We start from the raw sequence: 21500 nt of genomic DNA on the forward strand, positions 1-21500 counted from the left end.
GACTTGACAGAGAACAGAACAAGACGCAGCCGACATTCAAAGCAGAACTTTCAGTGTCCTTAAAGAATGCTGGCAAACTGTTCCTGAAGACTACTGAAAGAAATTACAGGAAAACTTGTCTAAGAGTTCAGATTCACTCTGTTTTGCTTTATATACTGTATTTCCATTTATGTTTGCGTATGTTTCCATAAATCGCTGCACCTACTTCTTATTTTGCAAGCAAAATATAAGGGAATGAGGGGGTGGCTCAAGGCTTTTGCATAATACGGTATGTGTGCAGCTCCTACAAAAAGAAAACAGCACATAGCCTGACAGTGGTGAAACACTGACTGACTGAAGCATTGTTTTGAACAACAACAAGGACATCAGGAAAGAGGAGGAAGTGTGAAAGAAAACATCAAAAATCAACAAAGCACAAATAGGAAGAAGAGTTAAATGACTTCTTTAGACAGTTTTTGTAACCCTGGCTTCATTTTATTGTTATCTCTATTTTCATATTATCACTTCTGTTTTTTTGTTTGTTTGTTTTTTTCCCTCTGTGGTAGAGGCTTAGCTAACGGGACAACCGGTTATTCCACATACTTTTGACAGTGCCCCCAGGTGACTGTCACTACAACTACAACTTGCTGACATGTGTCTCGCCATACCACCCACAGACTACCAGTGCAGTGCTATGTTGGGACCTGAAAACCCACACAGGAAACCACTAGCAGAGAAGTGGTCAATCATATTCAGTGATTTCAAGACAATGTCCCTGACCTTTATGAATTGGAAAGGTCCCGAATTAAACTCTTGTTAACTTTGAGTCGAGTGAAGTGGCTACTACTGAGAGCCCAGGATCCTGTTGATTGTCATATCACAGGGTTTTGATACATTAGTGGAATGTCCGAGATGTCTGGTCGTGACAGAAGCAATGCGTGGCAGGTGTGGCCACATTGTAACCATAGTCTTATGACTGAAGAAGGCTTTACTCACTTCACAATGTATCCCTTTTGACAGAATAAAGTGTATATGTACAGACGGGCACAAACCTCCAGGGCTGAAAAAATTAAGCTGAATGGTGCAGAACAATTGCAGTTCCTCAAGTGGCCACTTGAGGCTGACTCCCACAAGCCAATCAGTCCTCATAGACTCCTGTATTAAACATAAAATAACTTGTTTCCAGCCTACTATATAAACGTTTTTTGGTCTCTGTAGCTAATTCGCCCTTTCACACCAGTTATACAAACTCATTGGTTTTTATTCTAACTTAAATTAAATCAACTTGACAGGTACTTGCTGATATAGGTGGCTTTTATCACGCTTTATATAACAGTCTGTCCAAAAAGTCTCCTGTTATGGTGAGGGGAATTCTAGCGTTTAATTGAGTGATACTTAGTGCTAATAGATATCTATCTCTGGCTGTAGTGTGCATACATAGTGCATGGATACAGCTGGCTAACCATGTCAGAAACCAATAACTTCTGGCTCAAGAATAAAATGAAAACAAAACAATGTTCGAGCATCCAAAACTAAGAGTTCAAAAGATGACTCTGCCATCTAATTTGAGTGCTAATGTTTTATATGTAAAAGCGAGGGTACCCACTCTGGGCAAGGGACAAGTTGCTGCCCCAAGTGGAGGAATTTAAGTATCTTGGAGCAGTAATGAGGATGTTGTACTGGTCTGCTGTGATGAAGAGAGAACTGAGTATAAGATGCTATGTCCAAGTGCTTTGGGTAGCATGAGACTGTGGATACGAGTGGCTAAAATAAGGTTCCCCCGTAGGGGGTCTGGGTTCTCCCATAAATATTGGGTGAGGAGTTTGGTCCTTCTGGGATTCATTGAAAGGAGCCACTTGAAGTGGTCCGGGCATCTGACTAGGATGCCTTCTGGATGAGATATTCTGGACAAGTCCTATGAGGGGAGGCCCCAGGACAGACCCAAGACATGCTGGAGAGATTATAACTCTCAGCTCTCTTGGGAACGTGTACAGTGTAAATAAGACAGTTATTAGAGTAGATATTGTTTCACCTGGGCAGTGAAATTTAAGTATACTGAGAATTTCTCAGTCTTTAGCTATACTGTACTTAAGAAAGTCAGTCACAATTCCACTCAGCCCTGTTGCTCCCCTCTTTCTCGCTCTGACCCATCTTTTCTTCCTCAGCTCTCAGTAGGATTTGATGTCAATTGCACAGCCAAAAAGTTCAGCAGTACAAATATTTATATAAACCAGACGGGATGTGACAGTGTGAGGAATAGGAACTCCACTGGGAAGATGCTAGAGGGTTATCCTTGGGCTAATCTTCACTAAGACATATTTATAAACCTCGCTAGCAGTTAGAGTGGACCGCTTCCAGCTTCAGCGCTAAGATGCAAACTGTATTTGGTCAGCAGCACCACCACTGGGACCAACTTCAACAACGACGTCTGTTTAACCAGTTTAATATTTGCATGGCACATAAACATATGGTTATACTTCAGGCTTTCGTTTGATTTGCACAAACGCGTAATAGTTTCCATGCGTTGAGGGAGCACAGGGGATTTCTCCGTACTGCCTTTCGCTTTGTTTTTTTAGCTGTCAGAGCCAAATTTCATCTGACACCACCGTCAACTGACAACAAAGCCTCAGAGTAAAATATAAGTGAGGGAGTTAGTGTATCTGCGGTGCTTTTTTTTTTTTTTTTTTTTTTTTTTTTTTTTTGTGTGCTTGTCAGGCAGCGTTTTTATTGCCTTCAAACCCATATGAGTGGCAGATGTTACCATGAAATGTCCATGAATAAAACATGCACAATTATTGGTAAACCATATTTAGGGTGTTTAAAGGCAGCAACACTTCCTGTTCTGAACTGAAGTTTGCATGGAAGTTTTTCAAGCTTGCAGAGCAAATCCAAATAAGGCCTCTCGTTCATCATATATGCATGTCGTATATGGGGCAGTAGACTTTATGTAAATGCAATTAGCTATAAACTTTGGAATGAACTGCAAAACAGCATTTTTGGAAAATTCGGGGGGGGTTCTTCACTTTTTTTGTTGAGCGTTTAATGTCACATTTCTGCTTTTTCTCCTTACTTGAAACATTTTAGTTTGTCTGGCATTAAGTGGTTAATACCACTACTGTTAATACTCTATCTCTCAGCCATGACCCATCCCCCTGTAAGATACTAGACCCCCTTTAACCCTCCACTCACCCCCTGCTCAGTAGCATTCCAGCTGGCCAGATGGTGTCTGCCCTGCACAGTGGACACCACAGGGCTGAGAGGGAGAAACCCCACTGGCAGGATGAGACATTCCACCCCACTGATCCTCCCCCCAAGTCCTCATTTTGCCCCTGTTTCTCTCTGTTCTTCTTCTCTGTATCTCAGAGGCTGCTATTCTGTGGAAGAAGTCTATGCTGATAAGTTGCTGGCAAGCGGAAAAATCTCATTATGGCTTGTCAGGGTCATCAACTCAGTCAACTGTGAGGAAGAACAACAGCAAAGATAGTTGCATGCTCTTATTTCACATACAGCTATTGAACAGCTGTCTAAAAAGAGAGTGGATTAAATCTCATGTAATTGAGGTCATGTCATTTTTAGCTACTGAAGTTGCTACTTTAACATGTGCAAACCCATTTATTTGTCAAATGTCCTCCTTCTGGGCAGTTTTTGAATTTAGATTTGGTTGTGCAACAATATTTGCATTCAATCAAAAGTGGCCTCACAGCAGGAACTACTGATGTAAATGGTGGAAGTGCATGCAGAAGAGAAAGGACAATGGATGCAAACATCAGTTCTCCCTAGCGTAACTGACACAGTAGAGGTTTTTGTAAAATTGAAACAGCTTTTAGTCATTCTTCTTCATTTTTCACATTTTCCATCGTAAGTTGGCAAAACCGATGTGCTGGAAGTGTTGCTGGAGCACTAAAATGCTTTCTGTGTGCTTGCTCTGGGGGTAGTGGCTTTAATTGCAGCTACTATGCTAGATGTATCCCATTTAACAAAAAAGAAAGTGTGTGTGTGTGTGTGTGTGTGTGTGTGTGTGCGCATGTATGTATATGATATCCTGGCTAGATAAAGTACCATAAACCCCACCCTTCCTTCTCACCACTGTAGCTTCCATGATTGCAGCCTTTTGTTGGAGAGGAAGTGTGTGCGTTTCTCCTCGCCTGTCTTTTTTTTTTTTTTTTCTTTTTCTTGTATTCCCCTCTTTGCATGTGCACAGTGCATTTGTGTGAGTGTGTTTGCTTGTTTGTTTTTTCCCCATATGCAATGGTTAATGGCTTCTCTGAATGGAGGAAAATGGAAAGCTGGAAGGCTTGCACAAAAACGTAGTCTGTAAATAGAGGAAAAATCGCACACTCACGCTGTCCAGTGTAACTTTGAGGCTTGTTGTGTTTGAATGACATGTAGCCAAATCAAAGATTTCCAGGAGGGGAAGCTGCACGCTTTCTTTGTCTTTCTGGTGACATAAGTAGTGCTGCCTGAAGCGGGTCAGTGCATTTCTACAGCGCGAGTACCCACAGGGTTGTTATGTCAACTGCTTTTCGGGCGACTGGCTCCAGTCAGCAGGACTTCTGGTAAAAGGGATTTAAGGGACTTTGTGTCTCTGTGAGAAAGAGAGGGAGGGAGAGGGGGAGATGGATTAGTCTCAGACCCTGTGTGTTTTTGTTTGTTTTGTTTTTTTTGGGGGGGGGTTTGCAGTAGCAGATTTTGTCCTCCTCCCTCCGCTCCTCACCCCCATATCACCAGACTGAGGCCTCTCGGCACCCTGGAAACACATGCCCCACAAAGCCATCACATCCATCCCCCCCTTCCCCACAAAAGCCCGTTCTCTCCAGCTTTCTTCCCATCTCCCTTCCTCTTTCCCCACGCTCTGACCTCTGTGGCTCGCTTCGTTTTCCTCTTGGACCCTCTTGTCTCCGTTCACAATCCCTTTCTGTATCGTCCTCTGCCCTCCGTACTCTTCTTCTGTCTACAGCTGCTTTTCCTTCCTCTGTCACTTTAACTCCATTTCCCTCTTTCCCTCACAGATCAAAGGGAGAGTTTAGTCATGTGATTGAAGACTTTGTTGCCAAGATAGACAAACACACCCTGCTGTCAGAATCAAACTCTGAAGCGGTGACGGAGATGCGAGCAGTTGGAGTTGTGATTAAAATTTGCCAGTTGTTGCAGGCAGGGCGCTTAAACCGCCTTAAGTGCTGAAAGATTGCTTTTTAATGAGACACACATTGAACACTCACTATGTGGTTAATTGTTACGTGAGGGTTGCTTTAAAAAAAAGGTGACACACCCTTCATCTGCCGTCCTCCCGCGCCACATCACGATGCTTTTTTTCCAGTTGAAAAACTTTGGTTTGATTGCTTGCATGGATCGATATACGTATAAAACATGGGGTTATTGCATTAGGAGCTAGTGACCTGTATCTGCTTTCAGTATAAAGGCACATGACCTGGTTGTAGTCATACACACCCATTGCAACATATTGTATACCAAACAAATCACAGGACTTCTTGTGCTTCCTGTCATTTTTCTGTTGTCGACAGTGGTAGGATGACATGTTGCTTTTTCTGGACATAAAAAGAACACAATGGTAAGATTTGATATTACTATATTACTTCTACAAGTAAGAATATTTTTGTGGACTTTAATTGTTTTTGTGCCAGTGACTTTTTGACTGCTTTTGAAGTCCAGTGAAGGTGGAAGTCTGTCCTCTCGGGTGTTTGACCTGTAACTCTGCAGCAGAGCTCCTGGTGGGCTAACCAGGGCTAGGGCTTCCTTTACAGATGTTTGTTGGACTTAACTGGGCTACGGATTTAATATTACTGCATGGCTCTCATTTGTTTCTGTGTGTGCATATATCACTTTAACCCCTGTAGTAACACCTAGGGAGAGGAAGTATGATAGAAACCATTGCACAACGTACATGAGTGCAAAATGCAGTAGTGACAGTGAGCTGTGTCATGCAAAAACTGAGTACATTTTCTTGAGGGCTGGATGGGTGATGTCACAGTCTCCCTCACAGGCAGTAAGGGAACACTGATCTTTTCTTCTTTTACTGGAATTCATCAGTAAGATTTGGGGATTCGCATTAGATGACCAAATCTCAAAGGAAGGAATACTTTTGGAAGTTGCTCGCATATGCTTCCTTCCTCTGCACTGAAGAGCATACTTTTTTACTTCCATCTTTTGTTTTGTTCCTTCATGGCTCCTGATGCTGGCTGAGGATTTCTCAGCACACCACCAGCTGTAAATCCTTTTTTTTTCTTCTTTATTTCAAAAATGGAAGGCCAGTTTGTTTTTGCACTGGCACCTGGTTTTCTTAGTGGAGCAGAGTTTCCACTCTCCACCCTCTTCCCTCAGGAAGAGACTGTGTCAGCAACTGGCTGGCTCTGTCTTCAGCAGCCTCCCCTGATTTTGTACGATTAGGAAAAGCACATTTCTCTGATGGTTTACTATTTCTGTGAATTTGTGAAGTGGCTAAAATGTTGCCATGATGATACAAAACAACACGTATATCCTGTGTACTAATGGCCATAAAAGAACTTGGCAGATTTGAAACCTGAGAGCTGTCTAGCGCTCTCAGGTGTAAATGTCTGTGGTGTTTAGGGCTTCAGTGAGAAAAAACAGAAGACTTGTGGGAATTCTGGCAAAGCTGAACTGAAACAACACTGAAAGGTTGGACACGAGTTCATATCTGTCTTTGGTTGCGAGCTCAATATGTTTCATTGGTCCTGTGACTTCTCTCATTAAGTTGATGACTTACAGAGCTGTGGGCTTTGTGGTGAAAGGCTGACTGACTGTCTGTCATAACACCTTAAATGTTTGCTAAACAGTGCTTACATGCACTTTGGTTCATTCTTTACCAGTGATGTAAAAAGGCCCTGATGATTTTTTTTTTTTTTTTTTTTTTTTTTATATATACACAGTTAAAAGCTTTTTCCATACCAATCTACTATTCATGAGTAGGGTGTTGACCACATTCCTGCTCTGTCCTCTTGTTTGGACATGTGATTTCTGACAAAATCCAGTCTGGTAGACTACAGGTCAATATCTGCCTTTAGGGCAGCATTCTGTCTGGCCCTTATCTCAGAGTAGTTTCTGTGTATGCTGTTCTTATGAATATGTCGACAGGTGTTCATTTCCTGTAACTCATATCATCCGTGACCAACAGTCACATGGTGAAAATTAACTGGGTTTTCTCATTTGTTCTGCTTATCAAAATACCAGCCAGTAAAACACTTGACAGTTTAACTGCAGGGAGCATAATTGTTTTATCCAATGAGCTTAAGTGTTGTAACTTCTGCATTCGTGGTATATTGCATTTCTTAAAGACGTTATGTAATCTCAAGTAACTCCTTACTTGAGAGGAGTAAACATTTTAAGATGGCCCTGTCATGCAGTACTTAGACTTATAAGAGGAAATGATTTGAAGATATTTTGAGTCCAAAATAGATGCTGCCTGAAACAATTCAAAGTTTTTCTCACTACCCATCCCTTCTATTTAAGAGAACACTGGACATTTGCCAGGGTTGAGAAAAAGCTTTTAGGAAGAAGGATATGGGGCACGGCCAGGAAGTGACACACTTGGCCTGCGTTGAGACAGATCTTCCTCTTGTAGGCAGTAACAGCTCCCAATGGGCAACAAAAGGTCAGAGAACACTCTAGTGATTGGAAGCCGATGATTCAGTTTGTTTGCGTGCCCTAGAGGAGCAGAAATATTATTGCCCACATAAATTAGCCGGTAGGACTGGTATAACTACATAGTGAACAAGACAGACACATTGTCACCAGTGACACAAAACAAAAGAACAAGATGTTTTTTTTGCTCTTTGTCTTTGTTAACAAGCTGCTCACAAATATGTGATGTGATCCCCTTTCAGGGACAATCAAACTGAACCAGATGACTTAGCTGCTGTGATGGAAACAGATGTTTTGTTCTGTTGGGAGTTTTGGCCCTTTTATATTGTTATGTCGACTGCTATTACTCCTTTCACTTATGCAGGCCTGTCTTACTGCTTTTTTTGATCCTGGTAGCTGCGCTTGTCTCCATTACTCAAGAAATAACCATAAATAGGTAAAGGCACCATGCAGTGTTTTGGTGTTGTAAATCACCTAACAAAACAAATATTCTGGGTGAGTCCACATGTGCTGATAGAGGGGGTGATGATTTTTAAAGTATGACTCACAACTGCATTTTGAGTCCCCCTTGTTGCTTAAAATAACAGAGGCGGCTTCCAAACAAAGCAGCCTCGACGTTCTGGGTCTCCACGGATAAGCTTTAGTGCACTGTGGAGCTCTCCTTTTATAGGTAGTGACCTAGGTGAATTACGTAAGCGCACACAGACGCGCGTGCGGTCCTGAAATCAACATCTAAACGAAGGATCCTTTTGCCTTCATAAGGCTTTGTTTTGGTGTAACGTTCAGTTCAAACCTAAAGGTCAAGTCAAATTAAAGATTCCTGTCTTAGTATTTGTTGGGAAAATTGCTCTTTGCTTAAGACGGATCAGCGAACTTCACAATTTAGGGTTGCTTCGGTTCTACTTAGATTTTGGTAGTTTTACCATATTATAAGAACGTAAACTGTGAAAAACCCTAAAAAAAAATTAGGCTTGATGAGAAATCTAATACATCCTAATCATAAACATCAGTTTCTTATTGAGATGTGTAACCCAGGAAAGCTGCAGTCTTGGAAGCGGTGGATTTCTTGTTCCCAGTTGATTAGGTGTGCGTGTTTAATTTCTCATTTGGTTTTCGTATTGTGTTGTGAACTCTGTTTTAAAAGCTTTGGCTTAGTCTAAGCTGGGATGTGTACCTAGAGTCTGTTCTAGTTTCTGTTTTAAGTTCAGTTGCAGTTTTTCCACAGAGCTAGGTTCCAGTTGTGGTCAGAAGTTTACATACACTCATCATGGGCATAAATGTCATGGTAATTTTGGGCTTTAAATGATTTCTTCGAGCTGTTTTTCTTCCATGGTGGATATGATTGTACAACATGCATCTTTAATGACTTTTAAAAACAATAATTGGGTGGACAAGTTTAGAGAAAATCCAGAATAAATCCAATCCACACAAGAAAAGAAGTATACGTACAGTCTCAAATATATACAAACACCCCCAACTACTATTTGGCTAAATGTCCCTTAGTAATTTGTACCACAACCAGATGCTTTTGATGCCATCAACAAGCTTATGGTATAATTCTGGCTGAAGATTTCACCGCTCACATACGTCTTTTCATTTGTGACCAAATGGCTCGAGCTTAGTGTAGATCGAAGAAGGAGAAACTGAGTTTCTTGGACATTTTCCTGAGTATTGGTCAATCCAATGAGTCCTGTCAAACAAATCCTTTTTATGGCAGCAAAGAGAAATTAGCAGTTTAGTCAATCATGATGACTAATGAGAAGTTAATAGGCCTTGGCTTTGTCAGCCCTCAGCACTTGTGAAAAGATTTGCGTGAATTTATTTGAGCCTGTATGTGTAATCTTGACCCTGTGTGCCCCAACTCTTGTGTTTTGAAGTAATTGAAGATGTATGCAGTGCAATTATTCCACCATGGAAAACCGCTTGAAAACCCCCCAAATTACCATGACATGATGATGAGTGTATGCAAACTTCAAACCACAACCTCTGGCGCTTACATCATTTGTTATTAAGTAATACATGTATAAGGAGCTAGCCTTTAAATACCTTAATACCCAGGCACTTTGTGACAGTGAATTTTTTTGTCTTTCTTTCTTTTTCTTTGTCTCATGCAGTGGGACAAGAAGACTGCACTGTCTTGGTTGCAACTGTAGTCCTTATTCAGCTCTGCAACTTTCGCAGTTCTGGTTACAGCAGCCCTCCAGCTTGCAGCTGCTCACCAGAACAAGAGCAGGAATGCAGTACACAAAAGTTATTATTGTCAGGGCATAAGGCAAAACACTAATTGGAGAGGCAGCTAAAAGTTACCAAAGACCACCAAAACAGCGACTTAGTCTGTGATCCAAAAACGCAAAGACAGGAAGAGCTGGCACTCGCTTGCGGGCAGTCACTGAACTTTTAAAATAGATGCAGGGGACTTTTCCATGTGTAATGTGATTGTGGATGGCACATTTTTCTTGAAGGGGTGACAGAATGAAAACTAAAGCACTAACATAAGTTGCCAAGCATAGTTTGTGGCACTTAATATACCTGGGCGTCTGCAGGAGAAACGGTGAAATGAGCACAGATGCTTGACATCAGACTGTGGAAGTGTAATCAGTGTGAACTGTACTCATTGGCTAATTTCTAGGATTGTTGGGATCTTTTCTACACAAAGCAGATTAATTGTAGGTGTCTTGGACATCTGCAGGCTTGTAAGAAGGCCCAGACAGCATGGAGTCGTCCAGCACAGTCACAAAGTATACTAAGGGAGACACTGTGGTTGCTTACTGTTTAGAAAATCTGTTATTTTAGGTGGAGGAGGAATGGGGGAGGCCAAGGTAAAGACCAACAGACACATTTTCTCTTACTGGATGGCACTCATACACATTCTGTATAATATACACAAGTTTCCTATGTAATATTTCAAAGCTGTATTCTCTTTTAAAGGGAGTCATTTATTAACCAAAAGGTGGTCAGCGGTCATAAGCACTCAACATTTGTCCTAGCTTATCACTGTTACAGAATAGGCTCTTACAATCAGAGCATTTATTCTACCTTATGATCAGAAACACTTTTGTTTTCCCTGTTGCCTTGACCCATTCCTCTTTCTTCTTGCCTCTCACATTACTAACATTGCCCAGATGCTGAAAACTTATTTTCCCATATCCTTGAAGTGTGAGAACTGATGTTCTTAATTAACTCATGTTCTGCATTTGTAGAGAGTTTGAGTGGGCTATGTTTAACATGTGCCCCTCGATGCTATATGCATCAGTGATTCATGTATGCATATGTATACTAGTCATGCATGTGTATTGGCTAAAATGGCCTGAGGTGTTGTTGCTTTTGGCTTATCGGCAAATATGAAGACGTTTGGCTAACGTTTATCTGTGGTGTCACATCGACTTTGCTCTGGTTAAATGTTTAGAGATGGTGTGACGAGCCTCTAAAAGACTTTTTTTTTTTTTTTTTTTTTATATATATATAATGAAGATTTCTTTGTTTCCCTAATAAAAATACCTCACGCCCCTCTCTGTCTTCTCTTTGACTTTTCCAAAGCATCGTGAGCATACTTGTGCTGTGAGAAACGTCTGTGGAAAAGCCCCAGTGCTTTTGGTGCAGCGGTCAGAAACGGTGCGTAATTATTATTGCTGTTGTCAGCTGGCAGTGCCGTTTTCAGAGCTCTGCGTCCAGACCGTGTGTGGCTTCTTTTTCCTCCTCTGTGAATACTTAATGGAACAAAGTGAGTTGAACTTAACAGTCTTATTGTTTTTTTTCTCTCTCCCTAAATCATTGTGACTCACTTGGTATTGAAAAGTCAAGTTATTTTATAGTTTTTTGGGGGTGCTGAAGGATGTGGAAAGGAGATGATTAAAAGATTATCCTTTTCACAGACACGGGTAGCTGAAGCCTGTCTCAGCATGCACGGACTGAGAGGCTGTATACACTGTGAATTGGCTGCAAGTATAAGACGGGGAAAAACACATGAAGAGATGAAAATAAACATTTACTGATTCACACTAATGGACAACAGAGTTTTCCATGCACTGTAAAGACAGTCATTACGCGGGATAATAATTCTGAGAGTGGATAAGCTAGGTACAAAGCTGTAAGGAATAACATGGGATTAAGATAATATTGCATGTGCATTTACCACTCTATACCCCCACCTCTACTTTCCAACCACCTCAAAGTCGGTCGATGTAATAGAGGTTCAAATTGGAGCCTCACAGCGGTGGTCGGGCGTCTTTGATCTGGGTGACATAATTTTCATGAGGTGGGGGCCAAATGTGATAAGGCAGGGCTTGGCTGAGAGAGATGCAATTGGCTTCGTTTCTTATTAAAGCTGCACCAATGTGCAGTTTTGTTTAAATATGACAATATGGAAGATTGTATCAGTTTACAGTAATTGCTTTAGTTCTAATTTAAACATTAAGGGCATTTGCGGTTTTAGATTTAGTCTACAAAATATAGCCTCCACAGGAGAAGATCAATGCTGTTTAGCAGTCATTATATCTTAAATTACTGAGACTCAGTCTAAAACTGTGTCTGAACATGGATTATACAGTGTTGTACAAATTTCAGTCGTTCTTTGCTGGTGCTCCGGGGGCAATCAGTTAACATACTTGGGCAGGTCACAGTTTTCGGTTTCTTCTTTAGAAACTGACGTGCGCTTGTTTGCTTGTTTGTTTGCTTTGGACTCATGTCAAGCTGGAATTTTTGTTTCTGAATCCTGAGTTTGTCTTGTCAGTCAGTATTTTCGATATTTCCACAGGCTAGCATGGTAAATGTTACCTCCCCCAACATCCCACCTCTGTGCATACAACACGCTCAAAAATCAAATGTAATTTATCCTCGTCTTATCTCAGGGTTAACAATCCTTCTTTTTATGTGCTTTAGCAACGTTTAATATTTTTCTGCAGTCTATTGAGGTCAAGGTTACGCAAAATGTCCTCAGCAGTGTCTGAGCTGTTACGCACTGATGCCTCTTGTGCCAAGTCTGAAGCATTTACCCATCTGTTTTGCATTGGATGTCTAAGTGATGTTGTACAGGAGTGCGCTCACTTCTCTTGTTTACTGTATGTGTTGGTACATCCGGTTTTAACCAGCTTTAATGGGCCAGTTGTCTGAAATTGTATCTGCAGGATGCACTAATGATGTCTTCCTTCCTTGTTTGCAGCGCTGGAATGATTTTGATGGAGTGAGACATTGCTGTCACGGGAGATTTTAAAGAAAAAAGTTCGACCACATATCAAGAAACTAGTCTCTTAAACTGAGTCGAACAGCGTAATGGATGGAATAGACACCCTGCAGAGCTCTGCGCCAGAGACCAAGGCTGAGCGAATTGCTCGCTACAAGGCAGAAAGAAGGCGGGAGTTGGCTGAGCGCTATGGCAACACAGAGGAGTTCACCTCAAAGTACGTCCGTAAGGACAGGAAAACTGCAGGCACATCCGAAACAGTGTCTTCAACAACAAAGGAGAAAGAGAAATGTGAGGATAATGGAGCAGAGCAAACATGCACCAGGAGGGGCTTTAGGAGTAAAGTAGCAGAACCTGTGGAGCCTGCTGATGAAGAGCCCACAAAGAGAACAGCTCACCCCAAAACAGAAACGACTACATCCTCAAAATCAGAAGCTGTGCCCTCCATGAAGATGTCCTCCCATTCCAGGTAAGTTTATTCACATTGTCATAATATTAGATATTAAATACACACTTCTCTTGTTTGTGCAAGACCAGTCTCACTGTTGTTTTCACAGTGACATAAAATTGGCCAGGGCCACGAAACAGAGCTGCACAGGCTTGTGCAAGCGGGTCTTCTAAGAACAGATGTAACTGATGCGCATGTAAATCTCTTAAAACTAATTTCAGGAGAAGAAAATGTAGTGTATTGCTTTTCTGAGGTTTCTTTGATTTAGAGAACATTTGCAGCAATTTAGCCACTTTTATTCAGCTATTAAATGACTTTAAATGGGCTTGCTGGCTCCCAGTACGTGAAAAGGAGGTAACAAATCGGCGCATTTGGAGAACACTTTGTGCTATCTTCTGTTTGAGGTAAACACAAGTGCTAGCACTTCCAAAATTGGCCATGTGTGCAAAGAACAGGACTGCCTTGTTTATTTTGCCATGGTGTGTTTCGCTGTGATTACGTACATGCTGCTTGCTTTGGTTCACTTCAGTTATATGAGGGGCTCACAAAACTAGCGAATAATGAACCTCTATTGTCAGCTTGACTGGATGAAGAACCTGGAGGTTTCTCAGAGGAATGCTTGTTTCTGAGAATTGTACACAGACGGAGTAAAACATGTCCAGTCGTGGGTTGTAATCACGCTGCGGATTCTGCTGCATGCACATAACTGGACTTGTCTGTTCCTGAATAAAGCTGCCTGAGGGAGTGATGCTGCTGAGGAGAAGAACAGAGATGGATATGAGTGCTGAGATAAAGTCAGAGTTGGAAGCGAATGAGTGTAGAGCTGTTGAGCTTTGCCAACTTTTCATGCTTTGCGCTTAATTAAGCATATTATAGACAAGCTATTTTATACATTGGAAAAGACATGCCTTGGGTGATGGCCTTAAAATAAAAATAGAGCGCAAGCAGCATGGCATGTTTCAGTGTTCTACGTTATCATATTTAATGGCAAATTTGGCTAGTTTGATTACGTTTTAAAATAAATATATGTCTTTTTTTTTTTTTCTACATGCATATTTTAACAGTGATCATCGTTCTGCTTTTGTGGCTTTATTTGGATTAGAACGTTCTCTCTCTATTTTAAAAAAAAATAAATAAATTTTGTAAACAGGTTATGAAATGTGAGAGGAACTTCTTTCAGTGCGTCGGCTCACCACAGCAGAAAGAGTGTTTGGGAAAGTACAGAGTGCAGTTTATGGACTGTGTTTTTAATTACAGAGAGCAGAAAGGCAGGTTGACAGGTTAAAGTGTTTGTCTCACATGCCTGTCATGTTATCTACTATTTTTGTAAGTTCTGTAATGACGTTCACTACACGTCACAGCCCAGCTGTGCAGGCTTACACAACATACAAAGTATGGTATTGTAGAAGCTTTTGTTGTCTAGGTATTCCCATATATTAATGGTTTTATAGTACTTCATATATTTTCCTTTATTTTAAGGTGTCTGCTTTCCGTATTGACTATCATGTCTTTAGTGGGTCACACATATTTACTGAAACTTGAGCAACATTTTTGTGTAGTCTTTTACAGAAAGAGCGTACAGGAAACTGGAGCTTAGCTGTCTCGGTGATAATGAAAGCTGTCAACAGGCGTTTATCTGCCACAGACACGAATCTTTTCCTCGTGAAGTTCCAGTTGAAGGGTGACATTCCAAAAGTCTGTTTTTTGATGTTAAACTGTTACATTGCACCCTTAGCAATTTAAGAAGAATCCGTTTCGTAATGCTTTGTCATTCAACATGTGATGCGTTTGTGTGCATGAAAGCGCACTCTTTGGCTGGCTTTCTTACATTATTATGATTTTTTTATTTTTTATTTTTTTTTTATTTTAAAGACTCCTGGTTTTTAATAGAGGTAGGAATCGGAATCACCAGACACCCCACGATACAATATTATCACAGTACTTCCCTCACTGTGTGATATGACTGAGACTTTCAACATTTTGCAACATACTTCGTATTACAATAACATTTTTCCAACTCTAAATTATGTCCTCAAGTTAAACTTTGTCGATATCTGTTATGTTCGATAAGATAATATTCACTTCAGTTATTATTTTGCTGCAAAATGTGATTGTCAACACTGTAACTAAAACCTGCCATTAAGACAGAGTCGGTGTAATATCAGTCTGACTGCCGACAAATGAGCTCAAGTTGCCAACTTCATGCAATCTGTTTCTGATAACATAGCAATGACCTGTGCTAAATGCAAATTTAACCACTACATTTGCCCTCAGCAGCCTTCTCATTCTATAGGAATATAACCAGAATGCAACCAGCTTGCTGCCAATTGAGTCCAGTCCCCTTGAGTTGTGCTCATTGACAAAGACTCGTCCAGACTGATGGCAACATGCTGGCAATCTGTCTGAATTGATAAATTAGACAGCAGTTATTTGCAAACCTTTAATCTCTCTGAGATCGATTGCTCTCAGTCCAGACTGTGACTGTTTCCAGAAAGTTTGCCTCATATCAGGTAAACTGTGCAGTCAAACATGATAGTGAGTGTGCAACACCCTCAAACTCTGGGCAACCATTTAGTTACCACAAGTTATATTCAGTTACAGAAGGTTAAAAGCCAACAGTATATTTTTTTTAATGTGTGTGTGTGTGTGTATGTTATCATATGAATTTGGGATAGTATACATGGAATTTCCAGGACAAGTTGCTGCATAGGTCATAGTAATCTTGGTTTGAAAGTGCTCTATGCTATCAAGCATGTGTAACAAACCACAACTATTAATGCTACTGACATGATGGGTTGGTACCCAACCTCTTTATAAACAAAACAGAATTGGGATTAAGGCTAAGGACTGTTTACAGTACTGAGCCACAGCAAAGACAAATGCCTCAAAAAGTTAAGCACACAAATCAGATGTAATAAAATTTCAGCTTTTAACAACGCCGCAGCCACAACTGTTGTTTTTATGCTCTTATTTCATTTTCTCTCATGATATAATTTAATATGATGCACACAAAGAAAAACATAAATTTATGTGAACAAGTTTACTGTGAGTGTTTGCTTGATTGCACAAGTGCCCGGCTGGATTGGAAAGTTCCCCTCTGTTTCTCTTTTCGCCCACTCCTGCACTGCATTCCAGTTTTCTTCATCTACTTCAGCAGCATAACGCTGATGTATATCATGCTGTCCCCTTCAGCTGACCGTCAAAGTGTGGGTAGCATAGGTGATGTGTTTCTGAGACCTGTCATAAGGTTGGTTGTTAAAGATGGACTGTCCGAGATCAAACGATGAGGTTTGCAAGGTCTACAAATACATTTAAGTCAGAGCAACGACCGATTTGGACTTCTGCAGCAAATCATTGTAGAGTCTACAACATAACCTACGCAAGTTGCCGTCACCATTACCAGCATTCATACTTGTGTGAGGTGCATTATGTGTTAATTACCTTGTGGTCCTGTCCTGATGTTTTATGTGCTGCCAGCCACAGCAGAAACAAAGTGCTGGGACTTTTTTCCTCCTGCGTTCCCACTCTTTGTTGTGGTCAGTTTTTCTTTTTTTTTCTTTTTCAAGAAACAAACATCTTTGTCCCTCAAGTTTTTCCATTTCTTTATACATTCCCTTGTCTCCATTCCAATAGTTTTGGCAATCTCCTTCCACAAATGAGCTGACATCTGTGAGTCCTTACATTATAATGTTATGATCATTCTCTCATTGATCCAATCAAAAACTGTGACCCCAAAAAAGAAAATGTAGAAATGCGTAGGAGGAATCAACGGTACTGAGCAGGCCAATCAAAATAGTTTTGAGCTGTGTTGACTTGACGTATGGTTGCAGATCTATGAAGGCGCACGTCATGTTGTGACGGAGAATGGTTTCAGAGGGGTTGGTGGTTTGCCTACACACAACATAGATTTAACACAGACGTATAACACATAAATCTCTGCAGCCAGAGATTTTTGAGTATTGCATCACTTCAGTTTATTGTTAACTACATAAATACAGGCCAAAGAATATACTGGCCTGGTGTAGCATGATGTCTTCACAAAACTATCAGGAGGCGTGGCCTTTAAGAACTGACAAAAACTGTGTAGTGACAAAAACTGTGTAGTAAACAAATCCAAGCCAAGAATTACTCATAAGAAACTGCAATAAAAAACACTTCTGTAGTAGTTTTAGGCTCACAAATTACAGCAGTACAAGGAAAAGCGAAATAATACGGAGTCCAAGCCAACGTTTAAATGTTTGTTTTTGTTCCCTATTGCAGCTGCATAGTGTAGTTGCAGCTCTTCTGCACGGTTTTGTTTTTTGTGCATGTAAACAGTTAACATTAAGAATCAGCTAAGAAGATATACTTGCTTACTTAATAAGAAAAAGGAGGAAACAAACATCCTTTATGCCTGGGTGTGGCAGGCGATCAATTTTGGACTGATGGGCATAGGCAGCTTTCATAAACTGACATTTGATCAGCTTTTTGTTTATAGTATGGTACCTGGCAGATCTGTAGCCATACTTGCTCAAAATATATTTAGGAAGATTATCAAATCCTGATAATAATCCAACTGTGTGCAGTTTGTCTTTGAGGGAAAGAGGGCTGGAAGAAATCAGCCAATTAATCAGCTTTTATTTGCTTAAAACTACTACTACTTTTGCTTATCTCAGATTCCTTTTATTTCCACTATGCAGAAAGTATTTAGTGGCAAATTTCCACTGAAGGAACAACTGAACTTGAGGTTAGACTCTTAAAGTAGAGGCTAAACCCTCGTTCTCAAGAAGCACAGTGTGATGCAGTTAATTGTAAGCGCTTGCTGCTGCTTGTTTATAGTGTGAACTTTGAGGTTCACTTTTTCACAACAGTGTGTGGTTGCAGGCTTTTAATGAAGCACAGTGGGATGTACTTGAATTAGGTATCTGAAATGAACTAGGGTTTGTGTAGCGTCTGCCTTCCCTTTCTCCAATAACCTTTGACCCGTTGCAGATGTCCTCTATTGTATTGAAGCATTTCTCCCCTCCTCCTGTTACATCACTGCTGCTACCCCACAGGCAGCTGCTGTCCCCATCCATTTTTAATACCCATTACTTGGAAATGAATGACCATATCTTCAGATGCAAGAAAGGCTTTGCTGTTATATTATAGCTGACACGGGAGTGGAAGAGCAGCATGAGTAAATGGATTTATGTCATATGAGACGCAGTAAGTTGCTTGCTGCAGTTTTTGCAATTTGTGTTTGGCTTAAGTGTGCATTTGTAGGTTATAGTAGTGTATTTAAGAGTGATGTACATATATTTTGTGCTGTTTGCCTGCATCACTTGTGAAAAACGTGTATCTTCTGTCATCTCTTTATTGCATTAGAGAGTGACCTCATTTCTCTCTGTCTCCCAGGCTGCTGGAAACTGATGACACAGAGGAGCCAAAGGGTAAGATGAACTCGTACTTTCACTGCACTCTGATCCTCTATTGTTCCACACACTGCCTTATCACTAAGCTCATTCAAGTTCTATTACTCAGTGTGAAGGGAATACTGAGCTCATTGCTGATGTCAGATTACCTTCCTGATTTATAGACGTTGGCTTTTTAATACTCTTTTATCGAGAAGTGAAGAAAAATACATCTGAAATGTTCTTTGCTCAGTTTGTAGTTGATGTATAATTTCAAAAAGCATTGCTTTAGGTTTTCTAAACTGATATTTTATTTTCCAATAAATAAATAAAATAGAGAAGCTGTTTGGCATTTACTTGCTGAGACAGCTAACCAGCTAGCTTTACAAACTAAAGCTGTGTCCACACTGTAAGCACTTTGTGTTAAAGTCACAGCTAGTATTCTGCACTTTCATTGGTCGCTCTTCAGTTGAGGAAAGCAGTTTATCTTGAGTTCCACCCACTTTATTTTGCCAGCAGTTGTTTTGCCTGTAGCTACTTTAAGTCGCTGAATTTCCTTCGTTTTCTATGGTCTCTGGTTGCCACGCAGCCTGGAGCTTTTTGCTTTAGCAGGGAAATAAATTATGCTCTGGCTGTTTTTGCTCCTTACATCAGCAACCTGAACAAATAGCCTGAGGCTACATTGGTGCTAATATGTTTTTATACTAAAATAGTTACTTAAATACCCTGCAAGTGTTAGGTAGTCGAAGTTGCATACATTTTGAATCCCAGTAGATAAAACACAGAAACATATTTTACAAGTATAGTTACAAACATTATTATCTGTGTCCACTGTGGAAAAGAAGCTATGGAGAAGCAATTTTTTATCTTCTGTTTACTTATTACTCTCCTCTAAATATTACTACCTGATATAATTGACAATATAAACAACTTTATTAGCTGATAACCTTTTTTTATACTTATATCATCCATTGGTTTTGTACTTTGAATTATACACTTTATTAGCATTTGGGCTGCTGCCATCTGGAACTGTTGAAAAAGCTTCTATATGAGAATGAGAGGGTGGAGTGCTAAATCAGCTAATGTCAGTAAGCTTGGTTAGCAAGGAATTCATAAACCGTTTATGTGCCTTAGCAGTGCCCAGGCACATATATAGTCTTTGCTTTAATGCTAAGTATCAGACTGATAAAATACTATAATTTTACTTATTAAAACTGAAGCATAAACTTTTTTAGATGGTCTGTACCAAGCAGCAAGTCACATTTTGTTTTTTTGTTTTTTTTTTAGATATTTTGTTAAAATGGTACAAAAGGCATCAACAGCATAAACACGGTCTCTAGGTCCAGTTTAGCGACTGCTGTTAGCGGATGTGAAAAAAAATACAGGAAGTAGGATGCTAGCCATAAATGTAGTATAAATGCCACATTTTGAACAAAGACAATTTTTTTCCAAGTCTAGTCAAGTGGCTTTGTTATTTCAAGCATGTGCAGTTGTACAGTACACAGTGAAACGAGACAGCGTTTCTCCAAGATCATATTGCTACACATAACAGACAATCAAGGCAGGACTACATAAAGTCCAAGAATTGCAAAAAAACCAGTGCAACATCAGACAGAACAGAAAGATACAGACACAAGATATAGAAATAGAAAAGAGCAACAATGACAGTGGGTTGTGCAAAAGACAGAAACATTGTGCAAAAGGTAACATGATGTTTAGAGGTGTGTTTGTATGACATTGTGCAGATAAGTGCTTGAGGTGTTTTAGTGTGGATGCATGCAACAATCTGTGACCATGCCACTCTTTATATACTGGTTGGCCCACTTACCCCTATATTTCTCTGCTTGCATGTTTGTTGTCCCTTCCGTTTGTTTACCTTGCATTTAGAGATGAGTGTAAGTGCTGGGTTAGACAAAAGAAGTAGAAGGTGAAAGGTTTCAGAATGGTGCGGTGAACAAAACAGTTACTTTAGTGTTTCACAGCAGAGTAATGTTGTGTAGCATCTTATTGGCACACACAATGATCACGTTTCCTTTTTTTATGCTTGAATTCTGGAAGTTCAGATTTAATTAAAAGTTGTTATTTAATCATGAAAATCATATGTTAGAGAAGAGAAATGGAGCTAAATATATTCTTGCCACGATTGCTTTCATTTGAACATATAACAAATTTTAACCTGGACTTGCTCAGTGTAAAAGGTGCACTGCAGGCATAAATTATAAATGATAGCACTATTGTGTCCATAGTGTATTTGACTGAGGTGCACACACACTGACTATCACTGGTGTTGCTTTTATTCACTGCACCAGCTGTAACTTCTCCCCAGTGAACTCGGTCTGATCTGTAATGAGAGGGTTTGAAATTTAAAACTCAGCATGAGGACAGAAACGAGCTGCAGGCAGTATTCTGCTGACTGTCTCAAACTGCCATATTCTTCGGTATTGAGTGACTTTTCTTTTCTGTCAACACCAACAGGACACTGAATCATTGTGTTGTTTCCCAGCTAAATGTACCCCAGCTTGGAAATAACAGGATTACATCACCATTACTTATGTTATTTCAGTTAAACCATGTTATAGCTTTAAACAGCTAATTTCGATGTTGATTTTGGGAACAAAATATTCACAGCATAACATTAAAAAACAACATGTTGGCAGAAGAGTTAGTAAATGCACGCCATTTGATGTTTGCTGATACTGGCTAAACATCACCTCTGCTGCAAGTTTTATTTTACAAATCAGATGTTTTGATGTTCCCTGGTATTGTAGTGTGATGGTTTACACTTGTCAAGCAGAAGGTTGCTGGTTTAATTCCAGACAGTGACAGAAATTTGCTTTGAAGTTGTGCCAGAGAGGCCATCTGGTGTCAAACATCTGGAGCTATGTGCTGTGGTGACCCCCAATAA

At 40.2% G+C, this 21500-nt stretch overlaps 1 protein-coding gene across 2 annotated transcripts in view; it reads left to right on the forward strand.

Moving 5' to 3' along the window:
* Positions 1-21500, forward strand: part of svild (supervillin d) — a 47902-nt gene that overhangs the window by 4103 nt on the left and 22299 nt on the right. For both annotated transcript variants that reach the window (XM_031728667.2, XM_039616275.1), the window contains exons 2-3: positions 12755-13244; positions 18600-18634. In XM_031728667.2, coding sequence (XP_031584527.1) covers positions 12865-13244; positions 18600-18634 — 415 coding nt within the window. In that variant the 5' untranslated portion in view covers positions 12755-12864. The remainder of the gene's footprint in view (positions 1-12754; positions 13245-18599; positions 18635-21500) is intronic.

The sequence above is a fragment of the Oreochromis aureus genome, linkage group 8, assembly GCF_013358895.1.
Source record: "Oreochromis aureus strain Israel breed Guangdong linkage group 8, ZZ_aureus, whole genome shotgun sequence".
In the NCBI taxonomy this organism is placed as follows: Eukaryota; Metazoa; Chordata; class Actinopteri; order Cichliformes; family Cichlidae; genus Oreochromis; species Oreochromis aureus.